This window comes from Musca vetustissima, unplaced genomic scaffold (genome assembly GCF_032173495.1).
Source record: "Musca vetustissima isolate MV318-11 ecotype Yass unplaced genomic scaffold, APGP_CSIRO_Mvet_v1 utg6219, whole genome shotgun sequence".
In the NCBI taxonomy this organism is placed as follows: Eukaryota; Metazoa; Arthropoda; class Insecta; order Diptera; family Muscidae; genus Musca; species Musca vetustissima.
Genome location: NW_026880924.1, coordinates 30,063 through 53,756, shown reverse-complemented (window position 1 = coordinate 53,756; position 23,694 = coordinate 30,063). Strand labels below are relative to the sequence as shown.

The 23,694-nt window shown below is 37.2% G+C and overlaps 2 protein-coding genes across 2 annotated transcripts; one reads left to right on the top strand and one right to left on the bottom strand.

The window, feature by feature from the left end:
- Window positions 1-6,267: 6,267 nt before the first annotated feature.
- Window positions 6,268-8,087, bottom strand: LOC133326884 (ankyrin repeat domain-containing protein 13C). Its single transcript, XM_061535497.1, has 2 exons — window positions 7,890-8,087; window positions 6,268-7,826 (listed from the first exon to the last, which is right to left on the bottom strand). The coding sequence occupies exons 1-2, from the start codon at window positions 8,085-8,087 to the stop codon at window positions 6,279-6,281; spliced, it is 1,746 nt and encodes a 581-aa protein (XP_061391481.1). The 3' UTR covers window positions 6,268-6,278.
- Window positions 8,088-9,461: 1,374 nt separating this feature from the next.
- LOC133326883 (WD and tetratricopeptide repeats protein 1) lies at window positions 9,462-19,047 on the top strand. The gene is made up of 4 exons (XM_061535496.1): window positions 9,462-9,683; window positions 15,965-16,458; window positions 16,528-16,797; window positions 17,811-19,047. The coding sequence occupies exons 1-4, from the start codon at window positions 9,462-9,464 to the stop codon at window positions 19,006-19,008; spliced, it is 2,184 nt and encodes a 727-aa protein (XP_061391480.1). The 3' UTR covers window positions 19,009-19,047.
- The last annotated feature ends 4,647 nt before the right edge of the window (window positions 19,048-23,694 follow it).

Sequence of the window (23,694 nt, the reverse complement as noted above, 5' to 3'; positions counted from 1 at the left end):
AATGTTTTTAAATATAATTTCCACTTTTATGGAACCTGAAAATTATTAACAAACCCTCCACTCTAAAAAATAGTTTTGGTTGCCGATAGTGAAAATGGGTAGCTGCGAATCAAACAATTTTTAACCAAGGACTCGGATATCAGATATCGTAAATAAACTTGCATTTATGGTTGATCCGACCATCTATTAAAATATTGTTTGATCGTGTATTAGAAGAGCTTTATGGCCGCCCATAAACATTTTCTTTTGATATTACCGAGCCCAATGGGACCTTAAGAAAATCTTTTTTAAGGATTCCAAGTCTTATGGAAACATTGCTTAAGGGTTCCATACCCTATGGAACCTTGAAAAAATATTCTTTAAGTATTCCAAACCCTATGGGACTGCAAAAAATATTCTGACAGGATTCCGAGCTTTTCGGAGCCCTATGGGACATTGAATAAATTGTCTTTAAATAATCCAACGCTTGTGGAGCTTTAAAAACATTTTTATTTACATAATCTTCTGAACCCAATGAGACCTTGTAGTCTTTAATGATTATGAACCCTTAAAAAATTCCTTAAATATTATTAAACAAATATTCTTTAAGGATTTCGAGACTTTTGGGACTACGATCTAGGAATTTTCATAGGAACGAGACCATGAAGACCATGTGGGTCTTCATGGTGGGCCCTTAAAAAATATTATTTAAGGATTTCGAACCATATGGCACCCTGAAAATATATTCTCAAAAGATTCTAAACCCAATGGGACCTTGAAAAAATATTCTTTAATGATTATGAACCCTATGGAACCTGGAAAAAAGTATTCCTTAAATATTCCGAACCCTAAGGGACATTAAACAAATATTCTTTAAGGATTTCGAGACTTTTGGGACCGCGAATTAAGAATTTTCATAGGAACGAGACCATGAAGAAATATTCTTTATGATTCCGAACCCTTTGGGACCTTCAACAAATATTCTGTATATAATCGACGCCTTTAAAAAATATTTTTAAAGGTTTCCGAGAACTACGGAAACCTAAAAAAAGACATTGTGGGTTATTGAAAAAATATTCTCTAAAAAATTCAGGCCTTGTGTAGCCTTTGTTGGGTTCTTCAAAAAAAAAATCTTAAAACAATCCAGACCTTGTGGGTAATTAAAAAAATATTCTCTAAATAATCAAGGGCTTGTGTAGCCTTGAAAAAATATTCATTATATAATCCAGGTCTTGTGGAGCCGAAATACTTCAAGGATTTCTGACTTAAACATATTCTTTAAATAAACCAGTCCTTGGTGAGAATTGAAATTTTTTTTAATAATATAGGCCTTTTGGAGCCCTAATAAATAATCCATGCCTATTCTTTAAATGATGTACGCTTTTGCGGATCCTTGGGAGCTTGGGAAAAATATTCTTTAAAAAAATCCTGCCTTTTGGTTGGTCCTAAGAAAAATATGAAATATAGTTGCCAAGAAAATTTTTTTTTAAAGTAGGAAGAGTTTTTTTAAGTGGAAAGTTGTGTCTGGCTACGTTAGATTTTGCCATCTTCCTACCGGCGCGTAGGAATCCACCCTCGCTTTAACGAGTAGCGTCATCCACAAACGCCCCATTAACAGAAAATGTCTTGCTAAATTCAACAAGAGGAGAACCTGGAAAATTTTCGACCGATTGGCCAGCGAAAAAAAACCCTGCACATGGTTTGCCAAGGCTTTCAGCCTTTTCACTGTCGTCCGCCAAAAGTCGCCCGGAAAGATTGATTAGTTGACCTACAGGTTTTATTATTTTCCAGTCCTGCAACATTTTTGACTTGGTTTAACTGTCGTCCGTGAAAGATCGATTTACTGACCTACAGGTTCTTTATTTTCCAGTCTTGCAGACCTTTTGATTTTGCCAACAGTTTTACCATCAACTCGAGATCTCCCTAAATAATTTTTGAGTCTTTCTTGTTCGAATAGTCGAACAGAATCAATTATTTTGTGTTAAAATATTTTCTTAATAAATAATAGTTTTTTTATATAGGATAAATAAGATTTCTTAATACTTAAAAAACTAAAGAGCAAAAAAAATATGTAGGAATAAAATATTTTGTGACTTAAATAGAAGATATAAATAGTATATAGAGAAACTTACTTAAGATTAAATATATAGTAATAATTTAATCGATAATAAATATGTATGTAAGTATAGTGATAATGTAGTTTTGAATGTGAAGAGATGCGTCGTGATATTTATGATGTGTGTAGAAGTGAATTAAGGAAAATTTTTTTGATTTCAGTGAAAATTAAATTTGTTGTGAAAAGGCAATTGATAATAACAGCTTATGAAAAGTTTCAAAGTTAAGAAAGAACAAATTTAAAATGTAAATTAAAAAAAGTAACAATAAGGTCCTTAAAAACAGAGATTGTTTTTTGAGGTTATACATTTTTATGGGTCATAATGAGAAAAATAAATTTAAAATGAATATTCCCAATACAAAAAAATAAAAAATAAATAAATAAAATATATAACAAATATTATATAAAAAAATTAAGTTAACAATATTTAAGTTGTATTTTTAGGGAATAAAATAAAAAATGTAAATAAAAAATTATAAAAAAATATTAGAAACAAACATAATTTTTTTCTGAACAATTATCACATACACCTTATTTAAATATATATATATATATATATATATATATAATTAAATAAATACATTTTTTTACAATTAAAAAAAATTTTGAAACTTTTCATGCCTGCTATTCTTAGTTTTTTGTTTTTAATTTGTGTTCGAGGAGTATGTAAAGGTGAAGGTGTTATTATAATGTATTTTTTTTTTTGAAAAAATCAAGATCAGTTTTGAGATGCAGGATGATGATACGTTACATTTAATTGTTGTTGTTTTTTTGTTTTTTTTTATCAAATACAAACTATTTACGAAAGAAATGCCTCAATTGTTTTTTTTTCGGTTTTCCATGGGGTTGTTGTTTTTGTTACTGTAAAGAAATAAAAGAATGGATACAAATTAATAAAATAACAAAAAACTTTAATAAAAATAAGAAATAATTAAAAAAATTAAAGGTCCCATAGGGTTCGGAATCTTGCATAATATTTTGTAAATTCCCTTAGGGTTCGAAATCCTTAAAGAATATTTTTTTGGAGGCTCCATATTTTTTAAAAAGCTAAAATATTTTTCAAAGTTCCAATCCTTAAAGAAAATCCTTAAATTTTTTTTCACGACTTCAAAAGGCTTCGAATGCTTCGGAATACTTAATGAATATTTTTTTCAGGTTTGAAATCTTTAAAAAATGTTCGTGGTGCCATAATGCTCGTAATCCTTAAAGATCCTTAAAGTGACCTTGAAAATCACATAAATCTTTAAACATGGTGCAACAAGGCTCGGAATCTTTAAAATATAATAGACAGAAGGCTTCAAATCCAATTTTTTCAAATCGTCGATTATTTAAACAATATTTTTACAGGACCCATAAGATTTTGAACTTCTGGCATCAAATAGTAGCAATGATCAAATCAAATGCATGCCCAAAGATTGGAACCTTAGCATCCTATGTCCCGTGCACAAAAAAAGGAGACAAGACGATATGTGTCAACTATAGAGCAATAAGTCTCCTTCCCATCGCATATAAAGTGCTATCCAGCGTACTGTGTGAACGACAGAAGCCAATGTTCAATGACATTATTGGACCATACCAATGCGGCTTCAGACCTGACAAATCCACCATTGACCAGATTTTCAATCGGCGCTAAATCCTGGAAAAGACACACGAAAAACACATCAACACATACCAACTATTCGTCGACTATAAAGCCGCATTCGACAGCCCTATCCGTTCAGAGGTGTTTAAAACCATTCCTGCAAAATTAATTCGGCTATGCAGGATAACTTTAACAGGCACAAGGTCAGCAGTTAAAGTCGGAAAGCACCTCTCGGGGCCCTTCAATACCGAACGAGGATTTAGACAAGATGACAGTTTGTCGTGTGACCTTTTTAACATCCTGCTGGAAAAGGTCATACGAGAGGCAAAAGTGAACAGAAATGGCACTCTGTACACCAAACAACACATGTTACTCGCCTACGCCGATGACATCGATATAATGGGTCGAACATTGAGAGCGGTAACAGTCACCTTTGAACAAATTGAGAAGGAGTCTGCCAAAGTGGGTCTGACATTAAAAAGGCGAGAAGACCAAGCTGATGGAATCAACGCGCAAGACGTCCAGTAGACTCGGACCAATTGTAGAACTCGAGAATTTCAGCTTAGAGGTAGTCAAAGATTTTATATACCTTGGTACCGCCATAAATAAAACGAATGACATCAGTTTTGAAATTCGGATAAGGATAGTGATGGCCAATCGATGCTACTATGGCCTGAGGAAACAACTCAAACCGCCAGACCAAATTCACACTTTACAAGACGCTGATACTACCCGTGCTGTTATATGGATCTGAAGCATGGGTACTTACGCAAGTAGATGAGTTCTGTCACAAGCCAGCTAAGAAGAAGAAGAATAAAATTTGGAATCATTAAAGAATATTTTTTCATTGTGCCATAAGGCTAGAAAGTCTTAAAGAAAAATTTGTTAAGGTCTCACAGGGTTTGGAATCCTTAAAGAAAATTTTTTCAAGATCCCATAAGTCTTCGAATGCTTAAAGAAATTTTTTTCATGGTGTCATAATCCTTGGAATTTTCCAAAATTTGTTTTCAAGGACCCAAATGGCTTTGAATCCACAAAGAATATGTTTCTAGGTTCGAAATCTTTAAAGAATTTTTCTTCAAGATCCCATAAGGTTCGAAGAACTTAATGATTTCTTTCAAAGGGGTTTGGTATCATTAAAAAATGTATTTTTCCAAGGTCGAAATGTCTAAATATTAAAGGGCCCTTAATGGACACATACGTCTCGGAATCCATAAACAATTTTTTTCAAGGTCTCATAAGTCTTGGAATCCTTAAAGAATTTTGTTTCCAAGGACTTATAAGGTTCGGAATCTTAAAAAAAAATATTTAAAGGTTTCATAGGGATCGGAAACCTCAAAGAAATTTGTTTAGGACCCCAAAAGGTTCGGAATCATACAAGATTTTTTTTTTCAAGGCCAGAATCCTCAGGCTCGGAATCTTTAAACAAATTTTTTAAGGTCTCATAGTGCTCGGAATCCTCCAAGAAAATTATTTTAAGGTTCCATAAAACTCGGAATCCTCAAAGAATATTTTTTAGGTCCCAAATTCATAAATTTAAGTTCCCAAAAGGTTCGGAATCATAAAAGATTTTTTTTTTAAGTTCAGAAGGGTCCCATAAGTCCCGAAATCCTCAAAGAATATTTTTTTTCAATGATCCCCAAGAAGTGATTGTGTTAACGAATATTTTTTTCAAGGCCTCATAGGGCCCAAATTCGTAATGAATATTTTTTCAAGATCCCATAAGGTTTCATAGGGCTCAGAATTCTCAAAGAACATTTTTGTAGGGTGCCATAAGACGCGAAATCCTTAAAGGATATTGTTCTAATGTTCTACAAGAAGGGATTTATTAAAAAGATATTTTGTCAAGGTCTCATAAGGCTCGGAATCCATAAAGAAAATATTTTTTTTTTTCAAAATTTTATAGGGCTCAATATCATAAAAAATATTTGTTCCAGGTCCCATAAGGACCCACAAAGTCTGGATTACCATTACCAAAATGGCAAAATAGGGTACCCTAAAAATCAAAGAAAATAGGGTACCCTAAAAATTTTGTGCACCGCCCCTTCGAAAACCAACAAAATGTATGCATATTAAATAAATAATAAAATAAAACAATTCTTCATAAATAAGGATGAATAATTGGCCAAGTGATAAGAATAAACAAAAAAATCAAAAAGCAAAGGCTGATAATAAAGATAAGGGGTCTGGCTAATAACTGACAAACAATAAAAAAGTTATTGATAAATAACCATTGTTTTTGTAGAATTGAGGGGGATAAACCTTTAACGTCACATAAGGCCCAAAAGAAAAAGTTGGTTAAAAAAGGTGGTCATTATAGTACTTACATGTTGTTGTTGATATTTTTTGCGAAAAAATCCCTGTTTGGGTTTTTTCTTCTTCTTTTTTACAAAATAAAAGGATTATTATTGTTGTTGTTTTTGTGTAAATTAATTTTCCCACTCGGCTTGTTGTAGATTGTCTTTTGAAAAATCGTTAATTTTTATTACGATTAACATCGGCCACCACATTTCCAGCAGAATTGTGAGTCTGACCTGATGACTGTTGCTGCTGCCCTTGTTGTTGCTGTGGTTGTGATTGCGCTTGTCCCTCACCATTAGGTCATAAATCGGGAAAACGCCTTGTATCCTCAACATAATTTTTGGGAATTTCGAAAAGTGACGGCGAGATGTTATCACGAAATTCAAATTTCTGAAATGTTATCTTGGCGGTGACGGTGTGCAACACCGGTATCTCCACCTTCACGGGAAAACCGGGTGGCAACTTCAAATTGACAAATTCTCGCAGCTTGTTGATGTGTTTAAACGGCGCAATGACCTCCAAAATATTCAGCAACATTTCCACGGACAGGGGAAAATCTTTGGACATGGCAACAGTGGCTTTCAGCGATTTATTCGATTGTTTATGGACGGGTGGTCGTCCCAGTTGGGGACATTTACCGGTCTCGGCATTTATATATTGTTCCCAAGATATGGAGGGTTTTGGTGGGGGTGGTAGGGAGGAGCGGCGTACCACCTCAATGGTTTGGTGATTTGCGGAGCCATTGGTGGTGGACGTGGTGGTGGTGGAACTGGCATCGGTTGAATTGCTATTGCTGTTCGTAAGACTAGAACGACGTCCCCCTCCACCGCCCTGGGACATGGTGGCCAACATGGTTTTGTTTTTTTGTATATCATCCTGGGTCAAATGTTCACGACGTTTACGTTGCTTTAACACCAAACCCTGTACAGAATATAGCTCCGATTGGTATTGCCCCCCAACCATTTCTTTGCGATCCTCACGAAATATCCAGCCCGTCTGGGCTCGAGCAAATTGTATACTCTTTGTGGACATGTGGGCTGCCAAAATGTCACTAGACATTAAAATATCCACCTCATCATCGATATCGGAATCCTCATAGTGGATGTGCTGATAACATTGATATTCATTGTCGAGCACCGTAATGGAATGATTCATGGGATGGTCACCACGAAATATGAACGAAATATCACCTCGCTCCCAACGCATATCATTGAAGTCGACCAAAGTGGTGTCGAGGCGCAGCGAGGTGCCACATTTGTGTATGCGACACACATCGGAGGGTAGCATGCGTGACACCAACGGCACCCATGATGTAAAATCCCATTTCAATTCCATATAGAAATCCTGGATTTGCTTAAGGCCCTTTATCATCGACGAACGTCGTGATTCCAAGTGGGCACGGGATTGTTGTCGTAACTTCTTCAACAGCAAACCGATTGTATCGCGATCTCCGTAAGAAATTGCCTCTGCCAGTACTGTCCAACCTTCGTTATTTTTTATTTTCACTGTGGCATTGTGATCCAATAGCAATTTAATGCATTCCTTGCGGCCGAGCATAACGGCCAAATGCAATGGGGTATTACCATGTTTATCTTTCAGTGAAAGGTTTTCTTTTTTACTTTCCAAAAGTTTTCGCAATGCTGCGATGTCATTTTGGAATATGCATTTATGCAGGGGCAAACCTTCACTGGAACTGGACTTATTGGTAGGTTCTTTTTCCTGGGTCGATTTTGGTTGCGATTGCTGTTGTTGATTGCAAAAATCCTTTAACGAACTATTTGAGGATTTGGTAGGTGTGGTGGGGGCTGAATGAAATTGATCACTACCTTCATCGTCATCATCATCATCCTCCTCCTCATCGTCGTCGTTGTCGTCGCAATCTTCATCCTCATCTTTGGCAAATTCTATAACATTTTCACATTTTTCCAATTTGTTATCAGTTGCATCCGATTTGAGGGGATTCTTGGTTACGGCCCTCGTAGTCGTCGTCGTTTCCATCGTTTCTTGGCCATTAACACTTTGTTTCATTGTGCTGCTGCTGCTATTGTTGGTGGTTGCTGCTGCTGTCGTATTCGATTTATTCTTTTTCGACTCCTTTGCCTTAGACATAGGAATCTACACATATATATCTTTCAATTTTCGCAAATTTAATGAACAAATTAAATAAAATTGTAATAAATTAACAACGCACACAACAAATTTTCTGATTTTTTCCAATTTTTTTTTCACATGCGTCCGATTTTATCGAAAACCCCACCGTTCCTTTTAATTACAATGCCGCTTCTTAAAGTTTTGACGGCGCTCCACTTTTGCCAAGAATGGGGGGACATACGAGATAATGGCTGATAAAGTATAAATTCAAAACAAAATCTTCAAGAATTTCTATTGTTTACGAATGAATGGGCGAGATACAATGGCTAGATAATTGTGTGTATAGAAAACGAAATGGAAGAAAGGCAAATCAGCTGATTGTGGTTGTGGCATTCAAATGAAATGAGTAAAGGGTTCAGTGGTAACTGGTTCTTTTAGTTCATTTTAGTGAACACATACAATGATATTGGGGGAAATTATAAGGGAATATTAAAGAAAGTCGAAGATTTTTTGAAGAGGACATTAAAAGTAGTTAGAAATTATTAAAAATATATTTTTTTTAGCAATTGGGGCATAGCGTTTGTAGCCATAACAGAGGCGTTTATACTACCAAATATATCTATCATGAAAAAGGCGGATATAAAAATATAAAAATATTTTATTAAAAAAATAAATAAAAAATTATTTTTTTTTAATTAAAAATGAGTCTTTGGAGCCTTAAGGGGGAAACACATACGAGGATTCAGGCGAGGATTCATGGCATGTTAATTCGGCTTTGAATGAAATGTGATTTGTATAGGGAATATCAGAGTCGTATTTGGGTATGGTTCTCTATTATTCTTTTACAATAACAGAAGCCAACTTAACATCCCAATGCTGAAGTCCCCCTTATTTTTTCCCCCATTTAAGGTGAAAATACATAAGAGAATTTGTGCCATGGCATATGAAGTTGAGACTATTTAATGTTAAAGAATAAAGGAGAGTGGCGCCCAAATTTAAGAGGAAAACACAAAAGAGGGCGTCAGTAGCCCAAGCATTTGCTCAAATAATAATTCCAGGAATTTCTGATTAATCAGGACCTTCGAGGGGGTCCTTGACGATATCAGAAATCCTTGACACCGCCTACATGGAAAAGTTAAACCTAGCAACAGGTTCAACGAGCGGTATAGTAACGCAGTTACCAATAAGGAATTCATTCAGATCAAGAGAAAACTGAAATTTCATCGGTAGTTCCCAAAGAGTGGGAAAATGATGCCAGGGATCTCTTAATAATCAGGACCTTTGGGGGGGGGGGGTGGGGGGTGTCCCTGATGAGATGAGAAATTCTTGATAAAACCTACCATTACGAATGAAGGCAAGAAAGTGTCTAAGTCGGATAGAAGGAGAGCCAGTATGATTGTCTCCAGAAAGGTTCCCCCTTCCGAATACGCGTCTGGCGAAACTCCAACAAAAACTGTGGCTTTGAAAAGATTGCAATCTTCGGATGAGCATCAAACAGCAGCGAAAAGACCCACGCTTGCAGGTGGCCAAAATGCTTCGTATCCGTCGATTACGTCGACCCCTTCAAAAGTCGATAGGGTCCTTCACATTATCGCTCTTCGCAGAGCAGAGGACGTAAGTTAAAACTTCGTAGAGAACGTAAGCTAAAACTTCGCAAAGGACGTAAACTGAAACTTACGTCTGGATGCAAGCGTCTCGGAGATAGGATCCGGAGCGTAGCGACACTGCTGTTCAACTTGGAGTTTAAATGTCTACTATTAACCGAGCTGATCACGATATGTACTCATCGATCTGAAGGACCTCTTTCTGCCGGTGAAGTTTGATAGTCCGAACTTTCGATTTGTCCACGTTAGGGAAGAGATTGTGACTAAGGAGTCTTCGGACATCATTGAGAAAACTTATTTATACCCTTTAGAAAGTAAGTAAACTGGCGGCCGTTATGGTCCACGAGATACCGCTGCGGATGCCACCACCTCTTATAGGACTAAAAATAAACACTGAAGTTGGCTGAAAATCCGAAATTCATGTTTGACTTTGATATTCCATTATAAATTGAAATTTCATACAAAGCTAACTTAGCATGCGAGGCATGAATTCTAATTCTCGTATGTGTTCCCCCTTAAACCGCACAATGAACATTTAATTTTTTTATAAGTCCCGCATTGAGGTTATTTTATATAATTATTTTTTTATTTATATCTGTTGCTTTTTTGTTATTTGCCACAAAATATCCTACCTTGGATTATTGTATCACGTTTACTACGAAATAGGGTAAATTTTTCTTAAATAATTTTAACAGGGCCTGGGTTTTTTAAAATAAATTTTAAAGGCGATCTACTATAATGCATTGATTTTATCAAATTACGTTTAAAATTTATTTTTAAATTATTTTTTATTGTTTAGTCAAAATACGATCTACTTATCCCTATTATCTTGATTATCTACAGAATGCCGTTAGAATGTCAATAACAACAAAAACCGATTTCCCCTATTCACATTAATCGATAAGTCAAAAGTCGATCTACATAACCCTGGTTTGCGAAACCAACAAATGAAAAACCAAAAATAACCTTTGTTTGTTTTGATTCTGGCTTTATCAGTTACGTTTCAAAGCTATTTCGTCCAATTCCGCAACGCCGTCAAAACTTTAAGAAACGGCATTGTAATTAAAAGGAACATTTAATCAATTTCAATACAAAAATTCGATTAATCGCTTAGTCGAAAGTCGATTTACTTATCCCTAATTTAATCACTTCAGTTTTTTTGCAATCATCTCAATCTTATCAAATTATAAAAACAAACCTATTGCAACAAAAGAAGACTTGTTTTTTAATAAAAGAAAAATTACAAGAAATAAAGCGGAGTTTTCCTTTGCCACTCACGGAAATTGAGCAAAAATCAGGGACCGCAAAACTCCCAAACAAAGAGAAATAAAAAATGTCAATAATTTTTCTACTATTAAATAATGTAAAAAATCGAAGATTTAAAAACTTCTGGAAGATTGAGTGAAAAAAAGTAAATTATCACAATAAAAAATAAGAACGAAGTAATAATCAAAAAGGGGTCAGAAGAACGTAGAAGTCGGCAATACCACCGAAGAAAAATTACAATTGACTATCAGTCGGATTGCAAGAAGGAAGATTGCTGCTGCTGCAGTGCAGTAATTTGTTGCAACGTCAAATAGTTTGTGGTGACGAGATAAGACAACGACAACGGGGTAAATAAACCCAAAAAGCAATTAAAGAAACAAGGCATTCAATTTCTGGTCGATGTCTGCATAAATAAACAAGTGCCAGCACGTAAGATCTGTTATAGATTTTAAATAACAATAAGAAAAATATTGATATTTATTATATTCCAGATGAAGACACAGAATTGGGGTTTAACATTTTAGGGTTTGGAGGAATACAACGGCTGGGAAGTTCGAGGATTTTTTAAATATTTTTTCTGGGGTCTATACAAGGCGTGGATTTATAAAATGATTCCTTCTGGGGTCTATAGAAGGCGTGGATTTTTAAAATGATTCTTTCTGGGGTCTACAGAAGGCGTGGATTTTTAAAATGATTCTTTCTAGGGTCTATAGAAGGCGTGAATTTTTAAAATGATTCTTTCTAGGGTCTATAGAAGGCGTGAATTTTTAAAATGATTCTTTCTAGGGTCTATAGAAGGCGTGAATTTTTAAAATGATTCTTTTTGGGGTCTATACAAGGCGTGGATTTATTAAATGATTCTTTCTGGTGTCTATACAAGGCGTGGATTTATAAAATGATTCTTTCTGGGGTCTATACAAGGCATGGATTTATAAAATGATTCTTTCTGGGGTCTATACAAGGCATTGATTTATAAAATGATTCTTTCTGGGGTCTATCAAAGGCGTGGATTTTTAAAATGATTCCTTCTGGGGTCTATCAAAGGCGTGGATTTTTAAAATGATTCCTTCTGGGGTCTATCAAAGGCGTGGATTTTTAAAATGATTCCTTCTGGGGTCTATCAAAGGCGTGGATTTTTAAAATGATTCCTTCTGGGGTCTATCAAAGGCGTGGATTTTTAAAATGATTCTTTCTGGGGTCTATAGAAGGCGTGGATTTTTAAAATGATTCCTTCTGGGGTCTATAGAAGGCGTGGATTTTTAAAATGATTCTTTCTGGGGTCTATAGAAGGCGTGGATTTTTAAAATGATTCTTTCTGGGGTGTATACAAGGCGTGGATTTTTAAAATGATTCCTTCTGGGGTCTATCAAAGGCGTGGATTTTTAAAATGATTCCTTCTGGGGTCTATCAAAGGCGTGGAGTTTTAAAATGATTCCTTCTGGGGTCTATCAAAGGCGTGGATTTTTAAAATGATTCCTTCTGGGGTCTATCAAAAGCGTGGATTTTTAAAATGATTCCTTCTGGGGTCTATCAAAAGCGTGGATTTTTAAAATGATTCCTTCTGGGGTCTATCAAAGGTGTGGATTTATAAAATGATTCTTTCTGGGGTCTATACAAGGCGTGGATTTATAAAATTATTCTTTCTGGGGTCTATCAAAGGCGTGGATTTTTAAAATGATTCCTTCTGGGGTCTATAGAAGGCGTGGATTTTTAAAATGATTCTTTCTGGGGTCTATCAAAGGCGTGGATTTTTAAAATGATTCCTTCTGGGGTCTATCAAAGGCGTGGATTTTTAAAATGATTCCTTCTGGGGTCTATCAAAGGCGTGGATTTTTAAAATGATTCCTTCTGGGGTCTATCAAAGGCGTGGATTTTTAAAATGATTCTTTCTGGGGTCTATAGAAGGCGTGGATTTTTAAAATGATTCCTTCTGGGTTCTATAGAAGGCGTGGATTTTTAAAATGATTCTTTCTGGGGTCTATAGAAGGCGTGGATTTTTAAAATGATTCTTTCTGGGGTGTATACAAGGCGTGGATTTTTAAAATGATTCCTTCTGGGGTCTATCAAAGGCGTGGATTTTTAAAATGATTCCTTCTGGGGTCTATCAAAGGCGTGGAGTTTTAAAATGATTCCTTCTGGGGTCTATTAAAGGCGTGGATTTTTAAAATGATTCCTTCTGGGGTCTATCAAAAGCGTGGATTTTTAAAATGATTCCTTCTGGGGTCTATCAAAAGCGTGGATTTTTAAAATGATTCCTTCTGGGGTCTATCAAAGGTGTGGATTTATAAAATGATTCTTTCTGGGGTCTATACAAGGCGTGGATTTATAAAATTATTCTTTCTGGGGTCTATCAAAGGCGTGGATTTTTAAAATGATTCCTTCTGGGGTCTATAGAAGGCGTGGATTTTTAAAATGATTCTTTCTGGGGTCTATCAAAGGCGTGGATTTTTAAAATGATTCCTTCTGGGGTCTATCAAAGGCGTGGATTTTTAAAATGATTCCTTCTGGGGTCTATCAAAGGCGTGGAGTTTTAAAATGATTCCTTCTGGGGTCTATCAAAGGCGTGGATTTTTAAAATGATTCCTTCTGGGGTCTATCAAAAGCGTGGATTTTTAAAATGATTCCTTCTGGGGTCTATCAAAAGCGTGGATTTTTAAAATGATTCCTTCTGGGGTCTATCAAAGGTGTGGATTTATAAAATGATTCTTTCTGGGGTCTATACAAGGCGTGGATTTATAAAATTATTCTTTCTGGGGTCTATCAAAGGCGTGGATTTTTAAAATGATTCCTTCTGGGGTCTATAGAAGGCGTGGATTTTTAAAATGATTCTTTCTGGGGTCTATCAAAGGCGTGGATTTTTAAAATGATTCCTTCTGGGGTCTATCAAAGGCGTGGATTTTTAAAATGATTCCTTCTGGGGTCTATCAAAGGCGTGGATTTTTAAAATGATTCCTTCTGGGGTCTATCAAAGGCGTGGATTTTTAAAATGATTCTTTCTGGGGTCTATAGAAGGCGTGGATTTTTAAAATGATTCCTTCTGGGGTCTATAGAAGGCGTGGATTTTTAAAATGATTCTTTCTGGGGTCTATAGAAGGCGTGGATTTTTAAAATGATTCTTTCTGGGGTGTATACAAGGCGTGGATTTTTAAAATGATTCCTTCTGGGGTCTATCAAAGGCGTGGATTTTTAAAATGATTCCTTCTGGGGTCTATCAAAGGCGTGGAGTTTTAAAATGATTCCTTCTGGGGTCTATCAAAAATGATTCCTTCTGGGGTCTATCAAAAGCGTGGATTTTTAAAATGATTCCTTCTGGGGTCTATCAAAGGTGTGGATTTATAAAATGATTCTTTCTGGGGTCTATACAAGGCGTGGATTTATAAAATTATTCTTTCTGGGGTCTATACAAGGCGTGGATTTATAAAATGATTCTTTCTGGGGTCTATACAAGGCGTGGATTTATAAAATGATTCTTTCTGGGGTCTATACAAGGCGTGGATTTATAAAATGATTCTTTCTGGGGTCTATACAAGGCGTGGATTTATAAAATGATTCTTTCTGGGGTCTATACAAGGCGTGGATTTTTAAAATGATTCTTTCTGGGGTCTATAGAAGGCGTGGATTTTTAAAATGATTCTTTCTGGGGTCTATACAAGGCGTGGATTTTTAAAATGATTCTTTCTGGGGTCTATAGAAGGCGTGGATTTTTAAAATGATTCTTTCTGGGGTCTATAGAAGGCGTGGATTTTTAAAATGATTCTTTCTGGGGTCTATAGAAGGCGTGGATTTTTAAAATGATTCTTTCTGGGGTCTATAGAAGGCGTGGATTTTTAAAATGATTCTTTCTGGGGTCTATAGAAGGCGTGGATTTTTAAAATGATTCTTTCTGGGGTCTATAGAAGGCGTGGATTTTTAAAATGATTCTTTCTGGTGTCTATAGAAGGCGTGGATTTTTAAAATGATTCTTTCTGGGGTCTATAGAAGGCGTGGATTTTTAAAATGATTCTTTCTGGGGTCTATAGAAGGCGTGGATTTTTAAAATGATTCTTTCTGGGGTCTATAGAAGGCGTGGATTTTTAAAATGATTTTTAAAATGATTCTTTCTGGGGTCTATAGAAGGCGTGGATTTTTAAAATGATTCTTTCTGGGGTCTATAGAAGGCGTGGATTTTTAAAATGATTCTTTCTGGGGTCTATAGAAGGCGTGGATTTTTAAAATGATTCTTTCTGGGGTCTATAGAAGGCGTGGATTTTTAAAATGATTCTTTCTGGGGTCTATAGAAGGCGTGGATTTTTAAAATGATTCTTTCTGGGGTCTATAGAAGGCGTGGATTTTTAAAATGATTCTTTCTGGGGTCTATAGAAGGCGTGGATTTTTAAAATGATTCTTTCTGGGGTCTATAGAAGGCGTGGATTTTTAAAATGATTCTTTCTGGGGTCTATAGAAGGCGTGGATTTTTAAAATGATTCTTTCTGGGGTCTATAGAAGGCGTGGATTTTTAAAATGATTCTTTCTGGGGTCTATAGAAGGCGTGGATTTTTAAAATGATTCTTTCTGGGGTCTATAGAAGGCGTGGATTTTTAAAATGATTCTTTCTGGGGTCTATAGAAGGCGTGGATTTTTAAAATGATTCTTTCTGGGGTCTATAGAAGGCGTGGATTTTTAAAATGATTCTTTCTGGGGTCTATAGAAGGCGTGGATTTTTAAAATAATTTTTTTCCAGACGCTTAGAAGGCGTGGATTTTTAAAATGATTCTTTCTGGGGTCTATAGAAGGCGTGGATTTTTAAAATGATTCTTTCTGGGGTCTATAGAAGGCGTGGATTTTTAAAATGATTCTTTCTGGGGTCTATAGAAGGCGTGGATTTTTAAAATGATTCTTTCTGGGGTCTATAGAAGGCGTGGATTTTTAAAATGATTCTTTCTGGGGTCTATAGAAGGCGTGGATTTTTAAAATGATTCTTTTTTAATTTTTCTTTTTTTTAATGATTTACAAAGTCTTATCTCTCTCTCTCTCTCTTCCTTACAGATCACCACAATGAGAAACTCGAAAAGTTATGATTATCAAAGCAATAATATTGCTCATCTCCTCAATAATCGTATGCTCTATACGGATTTCGGGACGCAAGTGCGTAGACGTCTGCATGCCTCACCGCCTTTTATACAACGTCTGGAACAGGATTGCATACTCAAGGGTCATGAAGGTTGTGTCAATTGTCTAGAATGGAGTAGTGATGGTCGTATTTTAGCCTCTGGGTCCGATGATTTTCAATTGATTCTATGGAACCCCTTTAAACAGAAACGTTTACAGACGATACACACGAAACATTTGGGGAATATGTTTTCGGTTAAATTTCTACCCAAATCCAATGATAGTTTAATTGCCACAGCGGCTGCTGATAAGACCATAATGCTGTTTGATATTAACTCATCGTCGCCCTATGAATCGTTGTTTAAATGTCAATGTCATGGTTCGAGGGTGAAACGTTTAGCCACCGCTCCCGATTCGCCATTTATATTTTGGTAAGAGATATAAACCTTCTAACATCCACCTTCTATCCACTAATGTACTCTGTTTTGTATTTATTTCAGGTCCGCTGGTGAAGATGGCTGTGTCTTACAATTGGATCATCGTGAGAAGCATGTCTGTCGTTCGCCCAGCAATAGTGTTAGCCTTATTAATTTGACAGCCTATATTGATCCTAATGCTGAGGCCAAATGTATTGCTGTTAATCCCATACGCACCGAGTATATTGCTGTGGGTGCCAATGATCCATATGCCCGGATTTATGATAGACGTATGCTAAAGACGTTTTCATCGTCTTTGAATGGTAAGGGGCTCAACAGGGCATGGATTAAAAAATATTTTAGAGTGTCCCTATAAGGCGTAAATTTTTAAAACAAATCCTATAGAAGGTGTGGATATTTAAAAGAATTTTGTTAGGGGTCTATTGAAGGGGTAGATTTTTAAAAGATTTTTTTTTGGTCTACGGAAGGCGTAGATTTCTAAAATAATCTTTTCCGAGATCTATCAGAGGCGTAGATTTTTAAAATATTTTTTCTCTGGTCTATCGAATGCGTGGATTTTTAAAATAATCTTTTCCGAGATCTATCAGAGGCGTAGATTTTTAAAATAATCTTTTCCGAGATCTATCAGAGGCGTAGATTTTTAAAATAATCTTTTCCGAGATCTATCAGAGGCGTAGATTTTTAAAATAATCTTTTCCGAGATCTATCAGAGGCGTAGATTTTTAAAATAATCTTTTCCGAGATCTATCAGAGGCGTAGATTTTTAAAATAATCTTTTTCGGGATCTATCAGAGGCGTAGATTTTTAAAATAATCTTTTCCGAGATCTATCAGAAGCGTAGATTTTTAAAATAATCTTTTCCGAGAACTATCAGAGCCGTCGATTTTTAAAATAATCTTTTTTTAAAATATTTTTTTCTCTGGTATATCGAATGCGTGGATTTTTAAAATAATCTTTACCGAGATCTACCAGAGGCGTAGATTTTTAAAATATTTTTTCTCTGGTCTATCGAAGGCGTGGATTTTTAAAATAATCTTTTCCGAGATCTATCAGAGGCGTAGATTTTTAAAATAATCTTTTCCGATATCTATCAGAGGCGTAGATTTTTAAAATAATCTTTTCCGAGATCTATCAGAGGCGTAGATTTTTAAAATAATCTTTTCCGAGATCTATCAGAGGCGTAGATTTTTAAAATAATCCTTTCCGAGATCTATCAGAGGCGTAGATTTTTAAAATAATCTTTTCCGAGATCTATCAGAGGCGCAGATTTTTAAAATAATTTTTTATTGGACCTTCCAAACCTTTCTAATCGGTTTTCTTTTTTGACTTTCAGATGCCCTGGAAACTGGCGATATACCCAAAGAATGTGTCACCTATTATTGCCCGGGACATATTAGTAAAAACAACAGCAAACGTATTGAACACGAATCGCGAGCAATAACATATCTAACGTTCAATGCCACCGGTACCGAACTGCTAGTCAATATGGGAGCTGAACATATTTACATTTACGATCTGTACAATGCTGAGCAACCGGTATTTTTAAATTTACCCGAATTCAAGGCACCCCCAACACCGCCACCATCTTCAAATGAAACAGATTCCTCGGATACAACAACAACAACTTCAAAGGACCAACAGCAGCAGTCGGCAGCAAGTCATAATCGCCGCAAACTGCCCGAACAAATTGAGGAGTATAAAAAATGGGGTAATGAATTTTTGGAAAATGAAAAATATTATCTGGCGATACGCACCTATTCCGATGCCATACGTTTGGCTTCGTTTGCCTCACCGGTGTTGTATTTAAATCGGGCCACAGCCTATATGCGCAGGCAGTGGTTTGGTGATATCTATGCTGCGTTAAGGGATTGCCATACGGCACTGCGTCTGGATCCCTACTATGTCAAAGCGCATTTTCGTTTGGCCCGTTCGCTGTTGGAATTGGGCCGGCCGCAGGATGCTGATGAGTGCCTAAAGGAATTGATACGTCGCTTCCCCAGCTATGCCAATAATCATGGGGTACTAATGTTGAATAAGGATATTAAAGAGAATCGTCAAACAACACCGTCCCATCAACAGCAACAACAACAATCGGCTGTGGCAGATTTGCTGGCTCGTGGCGAAATGTCCGATGAGGAATTCTATTGGCGTTGTAAGGCCAAAGACTACAAGGAGCGATTTGTGGGCCATTGTAACACTACAACAGATATAAAGGAGGCAAACTATTTTGGCTATGATGGTCAGTACATTGTGGCCGGTTCGGATGATGGTAACTTTTTTATATGGGAACGGAAATCGGGTAACATCCATAGTATCTATAAGGCTGATAGTGCCATTGTCAATTGTGTTTTGCCGCACCCGGAGCTGTGTCTAATGGCCACATCGGGTATTGATCATGACATTAAGATATGGACACCCATGAAGGATGATGACAAACCGAATTATGTCGATCCGTTGGGGCGTTGTGTCGAGGAGAATCAAATGAAAATGAAAACCGATCCATTTGCCATTAATAATCGGGCGACATTTTGTTGGAATGGATAATGTTGGAATATATGTAGTATTTAGGGGTCTATTTTTTGTTTTTTTAGTTATTATTTATTTATAAATCTTCAAGGAGTAGCTGTTGTTTTTTTTCCAAAATTTTTTTGTGAAATATTTTTTTGTTTTGTTTATTTTTCTTGAATTTGAAATAGTATAGAATTAAAAAAAAACCTGCGTTTGTGCAATCACACACCCACACCAACATCTTTTTGCAAATTTATATCTCAACAAAAAAATCATATTAACACACCCTCCTTCCCTCCCTCCTACCCAGTGAAATTTTTAGCATTTCTAAATGAAGAGAAAAAAACTAAAATAATTCTGACACTATATATGAGATATTAATTAAATAAGAAATGGTATTTTAGTAACTACTATATATGTTAAAAAAATAAAATTAAAAAAAATATATATTCGAATATTTTTGTGAAATCAATAATTATCTATTAATAATAATTTTCTTTTTTCTTTTTGAAATAAATGTTATATTCTGTTATAAAAAAAATTGATAAATTTATTTTTTAAAAATATAATCAAATTGTATAACAATAATGCCATGCATTACCACAGTGGCCAACACCAGGAAGGCTAGGTTTTTCCTTAAATCAAACATGCCATAAATGTTGAAAGAGAATTTATAAACGGAGAGTTTCCAGAGGAAAGTGAGGAGCTGGAAAAGAAAAAAAAATCATAATTAAAAAAAAATGTTGAGGATGTAGTTCAAGTCTGCAATGTCGATGTGAAGTGAATTGAAATGGCACTGCAAGCAGCGGAAATTGAGAATGATATTTTAAGGAGGCGCCTCAATAGGTCTAAAGGCAACTGAGAGTATCCCAATGCAAAATGTCACCCATAAGCATGATCAACGTGCGGAGGGTTCTGTCTCAAAGCCCGATTCTGCGCCTAATGACAGAGGTGAGGCAAAAGCTGTGATGGATCCAAAAGTGGTCGAAACAGGATGAAGGGGAAGTCAGTCAAGGAACAATCGTCTTCTAGGGGAAGCAGATATCGCCCCACAGAATAAATCTGTGAAGCGCATCCGCTTTTCTGACGGTCCGCAACCCTCACCCAAGAAGACGATGACTTCTCGTCTGGTAGATCTTTCTACCTTTTATGCGGCCTGCGCTGGACAACAAACGGCGGAGAAACGGCCAAGTACGGAAAAGGCTTCAAACTCTTCTGGAAAGGCGACCTCCAAGGTTCATAGTCGACGACAGCGTTAGCCGTATGATAGACCAACAAAGGTAGACGCTGAAGAACACCTTCTAGTGGCAATCATTGACAAAACTGATCCTCGTGGCAGAATCAGTTGTTGTTGTTGTAACAGGTTGGCTGTTGACGAAAGTTATTTCCTGAAAAATGTTGATAGAAGAAAACTGAAGAAGGAAAAGGAAAATAAATTAATTAATTAGGAATTCGGATTTGAAGAGGGTAGCCGGAGAAATTGTGGCACCTCTATTGGCTTTAGCCATAAGTCTATGAGCAATAGACTCGTAGGCTCGGACGGACAATTGAATAAATGGTGTGTGTCGTGAGGGCTTTGCTGGCAGGAAGGACACCTGTTTAGGGTTCCGGGGACAATGCGCTCTCGATACGAATTGAGTACATTGCTGTATCCGGACCTTAGTTGTGCCAGAATTGAACGGGTTTGCCTAGGAAGAAGCCTCTCACTCTCCGAAATTGCAGGAGGATGTTGTTGTAGGACTTTATTGCATCTGTTGCACATTTATGGCATCGGAGACCGCCAGTTGATGCACGGATTTCATCGCGTTCGCTATCGACAATCTGTTGACGTCCGATGGCGGAGTGTGTCGCGGAGGTGGATCTGCCATCACAGTGTGATGGTTAGGATGACACGGCAGATAGCATGCCAGCAGGAACTGTCTAGTCAACAACACATTATGTTGCTTGACTGACAGCATCATGGTCTTCTCAAGCAGGTGATCGACGCTCGTCATCTGGACACACCCGGTTGCAATTCGGAGTGCATTATTTTGGGATGTTTGCAATGATCTCCATTGTGTGTCGCTAAGGAAAGAAGTCCAGACTGGGGCAGCATAATTCAGGATGGAACGACCTATAGCCTTATAAGTCGTTACCAACGTTTCTTTATCCTTGTCCCAGGAGGTGCCAGCCAAAGCTTTCAGAACTTTATTCCTAGCGTTCACCTTCTGGTTGATGTAATTGGAATGCGAGGAGAAATAAAGGAGGCTATCGAAGACCACCCCAAGGATTTACGGATTATGGACGGTGGGGATGCGCCTACCTTCAACGGAAATGTCAAGTTCTAGGCAGAATCAGTGATAGTCATTGGTTGCTATTTGAAGGAGCCCTTCGGTCGGCTATCGTCTGTGGGCCGGACCAAGGGGATCGACAGTTTGGTAGTGCCTTCATGCAGAAGGGTGCCAATGTCATTAACTGTTTAAACAAGAAATCAAAGGATTTCCTTGTGAAAACCGTTAGTGGCTTTGGCGCGCACTATCAGAAATCCCAACAAGACGGGTCCTTTCAGCCTGGGTTCCCCCTCCTTCAGTGGACAATGAGCTCTTGCTGCAGATGCTGGCGCTACAAAACCCCAGCCTCACTACATCGAGCTGGACAGTTGTCAGTCCAACTCCCTGTAACGAGGATGGTGGTATGGTGGCGAAAGTTGCGGTTGACCCATCAGGGGAGAGGTACCTTAGGGAGCGTGAGGGGAAACTGAACTTCGGTAGAGACCGCATTGTGGCAAATTTTTAAGGAACGTCGTGGGCCATTGTGTTCTTCTACATCAGTCTCATTTGCGCCAATGCTCCGACCGAAGATAAAGATGAGCAGACCAAAGACATATTTTAGGAGCGCCAAGAAACAGCATATGACCGCTGCCCTAGCCATGACATTAAAGTTGTGCTAGGAGATTTTAATGCAAAAATCGTAGGGAAATCGTTTTGATGGAACGTCAGAAAATTCAGCCTCCATGAAAAAACAACCGACAATGGCATGAAGTTGATTGACTTCGCGGCAGCAAAAACACATGGTAGTTAGCAGCATCAGATTCAATCATCTCGATATACACAAGGCCACCTGGATTTCTCCCGATCCCGAAAAAACGAGAAATCTAATCGATCATGTTGTGATAGACGGAAGGCATTCATCCAGTGTTTTAGACGTCCGATCGATCCGAGGAGCGAATATCGACTCGGACCATTACCTTGTGGCAGCCAAGGTACGCACCCGTCTTAATGTAGCAGCAAAGGTACGATCTAATGTAACACGGAAATTTGACGTCGAAAAGCTGCAAACACAACAGATAGCAGAAGCCTACTCCGCTCAACTTACCCAACTGCTTGACGAAAGCACCCCTTGTCCCGATAATAATATAGAAGCACAGAGTTGCAGATAATTGACCACTCCCTACAAAATGCAGCAAAAGCCAAACTTGGGTACCAAAGACCACCATCAAGAAATCTGTGGTAAGATCAGGAGTGCCGTAATGCTACCGATGTGAAAAACGCAGCGTACAGGGCAACCCTGCGGACAGTAGCAACACGTAATGCGATGGAGAACTATTGGGAGAAAAGGAGAAACGTATTTTCAGGAAAATGAAGAAAGAACAAGAAAAACATGAGCGTGAGCAAATCGAGATGTACAGGAGTCACAATGAAGTCCGGAAATTTTACCAACGAGTAAAATACCAAATCGAAGGTTTTGGTGCAGGCACATCCCCCTGTAGAGATGAAGAAGGAAACCTGGTGACAGATACAGACAGCGTGCTGAGGATCTGGAAGGAGCATTTTGAAAAGCTTCTGGTATCAAATAGTGGTGGTAAAGAAGATACCCCGGAACCAATAAGAGATGATGGTATAGAGTGTATACCACCTAGCCAAGATGAGGTCAGAATAGCAATCAATCGGCTGAAGAATAATAAAGGAGCAGGAGTCAATGGGCTACCAACCGAATTATTCAAGACTGGTGGTCAGATGCTGGTCAGGAGCATGCACCAGCTGATTAGTACAATTTGGCTAGAGGAATGCATGTCCAATGATTGGAACCTCAGGCCTACCATAAGGTGTGGATTTTTTAACTAATTTTCAGTTTTTTAAAGACTTTTTTTCCTACTTACCACCCTTGACTCCCTTTGATAATCCTTTAAATGCTGAATGAATTCCGCTCGTCTCCTTTCAATGCCCTCACAGCATATCAGCGACAAATAAATATCAAAATATCGTAAGAATGCCATGCACACCGTAAATAGGGTTACAACATTTTTATGCGTTCGCCTTTGGGCCTCCAGGAAGACCATATAAATAAAAATGGTATTCGTTATAAAGAAATTTATCAAAAAGGCCATAAAATAGAACTGATAATACTGCATTAAGGCTGGACAGATACGATCCAGGGTGGATAATTGCTGAAGAAGCTGAAATAATTGTCTTTCATTTAATGGCTCCTCTTTGGAAAGTAGCTCCTCCAACTGCCGCTGCAAATCATCAAATTTCCCTTGGATTTTTATTAACAAATAAAAAAATTCAAACAGACGAACTTGCAGGATATATTGGACAATGGTGAAATAGGTTAGGAGGAATATATCCAAAAGGGTATGCTGACGTTTTTCCATGCCATATTTCACCCCCATTAGGATGATGAAAAAATGGGAGAGGGAACAAATTGATTTCCCACACAAAAGCGATTTATAGCGACTGCTAG

Coding starts and splice junctions, on each gene's coding strand:
- LOC133326884 (XM_061535497.1), bottom strand. CDS start 8,087: ATGTCTAAGGCAAAGGAGTCGAAAAAGAATAAATCGAATACGACAGCA. Junction 7,827..7,889: donor AATTGGAAAAATGTGAAAAT/GTTATAGAATTT, acceptor GATGAGGAGGAG/GATGATGATGATGACGATGA.
- LOC133326883 (XM_061535496.1), top strand. CDS start 9,462: ATGATTGTCTCCAGAAAGGTTCCCCCTTCCGAATACGCGTCTGGCGAA. Junction 9,684..15,964: donor CTCTTCGCAGAGCAGAGGAC/GTAAGTTAAAAC, acceptor TCTTCCTTACAG/ATCACCACAATGAGAAACTC. Junction 16,798..17,810: donor AACAGGGCATGGATTAAAAA/ATATTTTAGAGT, acceptor TGCCCTGGAAAC/TGGCGATATACCCAAAGAAT.